Source organism: Cicer arietinum, chromosome 5 (genome assembly GCF_000331145.2).
Source record: "Cicer arietinum cultivar CDC Frontier isolate Library 1 chromosome 5, Cicar.CDCFrontier_v2.0, whole genome shotgun sequence".
Lineage (NCBI taxonomy): Eukaryota > Viridiplantae > Streptophyta > Magnoliopsida > Fabales > Fabaceae > Cicer > Cicer arietinum.
The window spans coordinates 22,665,361-22,672,378 of NC_021164.2; the positions used below are offsets into that span (position 1 = coordinate 22,665,361).

The 7,018-nt window shown below is 34.0% G+C and overlaps 1 protein-coding gene across 1 annotated transcript; it reads right to left on the bottom strand.

The window, feature by feature from the left end:
* Window positions 1-5,378: 5,378 nt before the first annotated feature.
* LOC105851189 (uncharacterized) lies at window positions 5,379-6,741 on the bottom strand. Its single transcript, XM_027330805.2, has 3 exons — window positions 6,374-6,741; window positions 6,175-6,276; window positions 5,379-5,989 (listed from the first exon to the last, which is right to left on the bottom strand). Exons 1-3 carry the CDS (start codon window positions 6,569-6,571, stop codon window positions 5,915-5,917), a joined length of 375 nt encoding a protein of 124 aa, XP_027186606.1. The 5' UTR covers window positions 6,572-6,741; the 3' UTR covers window positions 5,379-5,914.
* Between the last annotated feature and the right edge of the window lie 277 nt (window positions 6,742-7,018).

A 7,018-nucleotide genomic window follows, 5' to 3' on the forward strand; every position in this document is an offset into this window, starting at 1 on the left:
TTTGGAATATTTTAGTTTTGGAAAACTGTACTTATACAAATATTATCAGTTTGATATCATCTTTGGATGGGTCCCATGTACCATTTGATGTTATGTAAAAATGTTTTGGATTTATAATTGAAGAAACTTTTCCGCTGCGTAAATTATAATGACTCAATTATTTATCCAAAAGCATTTCCTGATTTATTTCTTTGTTCGTTTTTAATTACTTTTAGAAAAAAAAAAATATACCCTCGCTTTGAAAAACGGGGTGTTACAGTGATGATGTTAGTGGCATCAATGAGTTGAAATTGCAGTTATCCATACAGTTTAAGATGAAGGACTTGGAAATTCTTCGCTATTTCTTGGGGATTGTAGTTGTCTACTCTCTTAGAGGCTACCTTCTCTCTCAATCGAAGTACATTGTCAACATTCTTGGACAGGCTGGTCTTTTTGATACTAGATCAACAAAAACTCCTCTTGAGTTGAATGTGCAATATGCTCCCTCGTATGGTGTTTCTTTACCAAATCTCACTTTGTATCGTACTTTGGTTGGCAGCTTGGTGTATCTTACAATTACCAGACTTGATATTGCTTATGTTGTTCATGTTGTCAGTCAGCTTGTTGTCTCTCTCACTACAGTACATTGGACAGTGGTTCTTCGTATACTTCCTAATCTTCAAGAAACTCAATTTTAAAGTCTTCTTTTTCCATCGTCGTCCTCATTGGAGTTACATGCTTATTCTAATGCTGATTGAGCTGGTAGCACCATAGATCATAAGTCCACCACATAATTTTGTATCTTTCTTGGAGACTATTTTATTTCTTGGAAGAGTAAGAAACAAGACAGTGTCTCTCGTTCTTCAACATAAGCTGAGTATCGTGTTATGACATCCACTGCTGGTAAAATAATTTGGTTGTGTTAGCTTTTATTTGATATGGGTGTCTCTCTTTTTGAGCCAAATTTGATGCACTGCGATAACAAAAGTGTTATTCAAATTGTTTATAACTCGGTTTTTCATGAACACACAAATACATTAAGATTGATTGTCATTTTACTCGTCATCATCTTCAACATGGAACAATTATTCTACCGTTTGTGTCATCTTTCTTACAGATTGTTGATTTATTCACAATGATGCATTCTATTAAACGTTTTCGTTTTTTGGTTGACAAACTCTCGATGCTCCATGTTAATGTATCGTGAGTTTGAGAGATGTTAGATAATATTATTATGTATTAATAGTAAAGGTATTTTAGATTTTTCCATTCTCTTTTATATATACATATTGTAACTCTATTACACTAAGCTTTTATTCATTTGATTTCTGAAACGCTAGTGGATTCCTTCTCTTCTTCCTCCATTCTATGTTTATCATTGTTAACAAGGTGAATCTAAGACTTAGTGATTAGAAGGTCAAAACTTTGTCGTTTGTTGGGAGAATGATGTTGGCTAAATCAACAGTACAAGCATTACCTTCACACGTAATGCAAATTGTGCTTGTTCCTAAATCTATATGCGACGATATTCATCAAAAGTGTAGGAACTTCATACGGAGAGATTAGGATAATTCTAGTAATTCGCATTTTATTGTTTGGGATAAAATGTGTAAACATAAAAGCAGGTGGGTTAGGGTTGAGAAAAATGAGGAGTGCAAGTTGGCGTTTCTTCACTCAACCAAAGGATATGTGGAATGAAATTTTGCGGAAAAAAATATAATTGTGGTGTCCAATTGATCCCTAAATTGAACATTACAAAGTACGGGAACACCCACATTCATAGAACACTTCTGGAGAATATCCATAAAATCTATGATAATTCATAAACTATTTAGTGGGCCCATGTCTACATGGAAGCCAACCAGGTTGCAGATGGCCTAGCAAAATATGGGCTGAGTTTGGACAATATTTTTAGGATTTTTGAATTTTATCCTCCTTTTATCTCTAATGCATTATTGGCTAATGCCACTTGTACCATGTTTCCTAGAGATTTCTAGTTTCTTTTTTTAGTTTAGCTCTTTTATTCAAAAAAGATTGATAGATAATTTTGCTTTATTATACTTGAACATTCTTTGTTTAAAAAGATGAATCATAATTAGTATTCTCATCAAATAAATTCATGACTTTTTAAAACAAAATTGGGGAGGTGGAAATTATTATTAATAACAATGATACTTATAACTATTTTACAATTATACTATGCGAGAATTGAACTCTATCTTTAAAGTTATAATGTTAAATTCTTACCACTAAATTATAATCTCAAGAGCAAATTTATGACATTTAATTTTTTAAGAAAGTAATTAAAATAGAAAAATGGATGATAATCACCAATATTTTATAATAGAAGGAACTAATCATTAAAAAAGAATTATATTTGTTTATTAATGTAAATTGTATTGTGGTTAGTTTTTGTAAAAATTTGTTGAGGCCTTTACTCGTAAGGAATGTCATGGCCTTTAGTTGGAGTATGCTATAAATTTAGCAAATTTGTTACCTACACCCCTCATTTTTTTAAAAGAAACAAAATATTCAACATGCCCTTGAATATTTATAATATTTTTGAATTTCATTTATCCCTTCATCACCATTCTTAACCACTCAAAACTCACATATCACATATCACAAAATCGCCATAACTCACTCATCATAACTCATAATCATTCAAAACTTACATCGCTCACTCATAACTTGCACCCCATCAGTTCTCTCTTCACATTGTGGTTAAAGTGACCCAAGAAGGTATGTTTCTTGTTTTGTTTTTGAGTTCGTAAATTTTTTCAAAATCTGGGGATTTTACGTGAACTCGGTTCACATATGTTGTAACATTACATGAACTGAATTAACGTACATTATAAAATTGTAAATATCTTAGGTAGTACGTGAATTAAATTCACGTAAACGTATGTGATTTAAGAGTGTGTAGTTAATGGAGTTTGAGACTCATTGGTGGTAAGTGAACTGAGTTCATGTAAACGTACTTGAACTGAGTTCACGTAAACGTACTTGAACTGAGTTCACGTACATTGTTAATTTGTAAAAATCCCCAGTAATACGTGAACTAAGTTCACGTAAACGTACTTGAACTAAGTTCACGTACATCGTAAAATTGTAAGAATCTCAAGTAGTATGTGAACTGAGTTCACGTAAGCAACTTGAACTGAGTTCATGTACATTGTAAAATTGTAAGAATCTTATGTAGTGCGTGAACTGAGTTCACGTAAACGTACTTGAACTGAGTTCACGTAAACGTACTTGAACTGAGTTCACGTACATTGTAAAATTGTAAAAATCTCAGGTAGTACGTGAACTGAGTTCATGTACACGTACTTGAACTGAGTTCACGTAAACGTACTTGAATTGAGCTAACGTACATTGTAAAATTGTAAAAATCTCAAGTAGCATGTGAACTGAGTTCACGTAAACGTACTTGAACTAATGAAGATGAAGATGTTGATGAAGATGAATGTTAGAGTTTTGAAGATGAAGATGTTAATGAAGATGAAGGTTAGAGTTTTGAAGATGAAGATGAAGATGAAGATGAAGATGAAGATGAAGATGAAGATGAAGATGAAGATGAAGATGAAGATGAAGATGAAGATGAAGATGAAGATGAAGATGAAGATGAAGATGAAGATGAAGATGAAGATGAAGATGAAGATGAAGATGAAGATGAAGATGAAGATGAAGATGAAGATGAAGATGAAGATGAAGATGAAGATGAAGATGAAGATGAAGATGAAGATGAAGATGAAGATGAAGATGAAGATGAAGATGAAGATGAAGATGAAGATGAAGATGAAGATGAAGATGAAGATGAAGATGAAGATGAAGATGAAGATGAAGATGAAGATGAAGATGAAGATGAAGATGAAGATGAAGATGAAGATGAAGATGAAGATGAAGATGAAGATGAAGATGAAGATGAAGATGAAGATGAAGATGAAGATGAAGATGAAGATGAAGATGAAGATGAAGATGAAGATGAAGATGAAGATGAAGATGAAGATGAAGATGAAGATGAAGATGAAGATGAAGATGAAGATGAAGATGAAGATGAAGATGAAGATGAAGATGAAGATGAAGATGAAGATGAAGATGAAGATGAAAATGAAGATGAAGATGAAGATGAAGATGAAGATGAGGACGACGATGAAGATGAAGATTGAGAGAGGTTAGAGTTTTGAAGATGAAGATGTATGAATGAAGTTAGAGTTTTGAAGATGAAGATGTATGAATGAGGTTAGAGTTAAAAATTCAATAAATAGGTAATGGTATTTTGGGTAATTTGTTTTATAAAAAAAAAAAAAGAGGCGTGTGGGTAGTAAACTGAGGGGTGTAAGTAGCATTTTTGTAAATTTAATTTTAGAAATTTGAATTGTGTTTTAACTTAAGATACTCTTCAAAAGTTAATATTCTTATAAATTATATGACTTACAACCTATACTCTTCTCTCTATCACTTTCCTCTTTGACGTCTCTCCCTCCCTCCCTCGATGTCGCATTGCCGCCTTCGCCAGTCGCGTTCTCGCCATCTCTCTTACTCTTTGTATCGTATTTTCTCCACAACCATCTCATCTCTCCACCGCATTCTTTCTCCGATGCGTCCTTCTTTTCCTTCTCTGCAATTCGTTAGTATTATACGTATTGTAAAATTATAGAAAAGTTGAGAATCAAAGAACACATTACAATCACAATGATGAAAAATGGTGAAAAACATTTCATTACTGAATTGGTATCACAAGAGTGTATTTATAAATGTGCCACGCCAGCATTAGCCTAACCAAACTCTCTAACTACATGAGCTATATTGTTACTCAGTACGTTATTATAAAAGCATATCATGCAATTATTTAGTACCATAAACAGGCACTACTAGAAAAATAGGATTTAGCGTTGGCCAAAAGTCGACGCTAATAGGGCAAAAGCCGACGCTAATGACAATTTAGCGTCGGTGTCGGGCATACACTAAAACGATCGAAGCTAATTATTAGCGTCGGCCAAATACCATCTGACGCTATATTAGCGTCGGTCCAATCGATGCTACACCGACGCTGTGTATAAAATTGAAACATCCAACACTAAAAATGTCAGTTGCCACGTTAGTTGGAGGAAAAATAGTTGCGTCGGACGGCCGATGCTAACGTCAACAAACAATAGTTAACAAAATTTGTAGTGTTGACTGATCGACGCTAAAGTCAAAATAAAAGTCAACTGTATTTATAAAATAGCGTCGGACTGGCTGACGCTAAGTTCAAATTTATTTAATTTTTAATTTTATAGCCCCTGCTTAATTTCATTTTTTTAATAATATAATTGATTGCTAATAAACATTAAAAGTCATTCATTGACAACATAACAAACGCACCAGAGTATTAAATAACATAACAAAGTATCATGTGTTCTGAAACTACAAAATAGCAAATAGTATCGAATAACAACTGTAACAAAGTTACTTAATACATAATTGTCAACCAATTACTACAAAAAGTAAGCATAACTATGACATTAAGGCTCGTCCAGTGACACGTCGCCCAAATTATGATCGTAATGAGGTTGCGAAGGAGAATGACTCGCAGTAGATGATCCACCAGCTGATTGACGGTGCAAAGCGTCAATTTTATCTCCAAAAAATTGCTTTAATACATCAAAATCATTCTCTAACTTCTTTGAACGCTCTCTAGCCTCTTCGGCGACCTTGGTAGCCACTTGAGTTTGGGCCACTACATCCTAAGCAATTTGTTCAGCTCTAATTCTAGCTACCCTCTCCGCTTCTAAATAAGCCCCAGTCATAGAATTAGAAGGATTCTGGGAATGTTGTGTAAGCGATACACACCCCTGTCGGACGTTAATGGACAAGTCTCCCGTACCATAAACTCGACCACGAGTGCGACCCCCTTCAGATCCAGTCCATAACTTAAGTATTGTCCCTCCATCTACCTCTTTAGCACTTTCTTCACTTGTTTCGCCAATTTGTGTTTGTACTTCCTCCAATTTTTTTTAAATGTTCCCTGATAAATGGAATAAATTAATAACGTAATATATGATCAAATTTCTAAAATAAATTAAACAAACAAGTGTATAATAAAGGGATTGCTCTTCTAGGACTCTTGGTATAAATGAGATCATATTATTTTTTGGTTGATTTGTAATATAAAGAATTTGCATAAAGAATTTACATAAATAAAGAGCATACATAGGTAGATTTTGCGCGACTATCAACCCAAGCGCCATTTTTCCTCTTGTGGGTTGTCAAAAATAACTCATCTGGAAGTAAATCTCTTTGAAGGTTATTGCTCTACAAATAAAATCAAGATTATTGGATCACAACTCAAAATTAGATATCATAACATAAAATTGTATTAATTTTAAGTAAATGTAAATTTAATACATACGAGCTCAATCGCAACATCAATATGAGCCTTGCGGCCTGAGGTGTGGACAGCCCCGCCTCTTGTTGAAGCTCGATTGGTCTTATTTTGGTTGGAGATGTTCTTGAATGATGTACCTTCCCAATATGCTTGAAGACTAGTCCAAGCTTCCTCACCTATCCAACTAGGTCGAGTCCCTTTTTTCCTCACCTTCGTAAGCATATCTGATAGTTTTTTAGCGGCCTTTTGTTCAAATAGACGTTTCACAATATCATTATGACAAGGATCCCACGATACCTTCTCTTGGGAATAACAAAAAATATATATGTACTAACCACTACAAGAATACACTCATTTTGTGGCCAACTTTACAAATATTTTGTGGCCGAAAAAAACCCTCACAAATTAGTGGCCGAAAAAGCCCTCACAAATACAAAAATTCAAAATTGTCTTTATTTGTGGCTGAAAAAGCCCTCACAAATGACTACAATTTTAGCTGGATTTTGTGGCTGCCTAAGCCCTCACAAAATCACAACGTTGTCATTTTGTGAGGGTTTAGGCCGCCACAAAATTCAGCTGAAATTGGAGTCCTTTGTGAGGGCTTTTTCAGCCACAAATAAAGACAATTTTGAATTTTTGTATTTGTGAGGGCTTTTTCGGCCACTAATT

What these genes read in the sequence shown, in the direction of transcription:
- LOC105851189 (XM_027330805.2), bottom strand. Translation starts at nt 6,571, where the DNA reads ATGCTTACGAAGGTGAGGAAAAAAGGGACTCGACCTAGTTGGATAGGT. An exon ending in TTGATGTTGCGATTGAGCTC is followed by an intron (nt 6,277 to 6,373) that starts GTATGTATTAAA and finishes TTTTATTTGTAG; the next exon opens with AGCAATAACCTTCAAAGAGA. An exon ending in GTCGCGCAAAATCTACCTAT is followed by an intron (nt 5,990 to 6,174) that starts GTATGCTCTTTA and finishes TCCATTTATCAG; the next exon opens with GGAACATTTAAAAAAAATTG.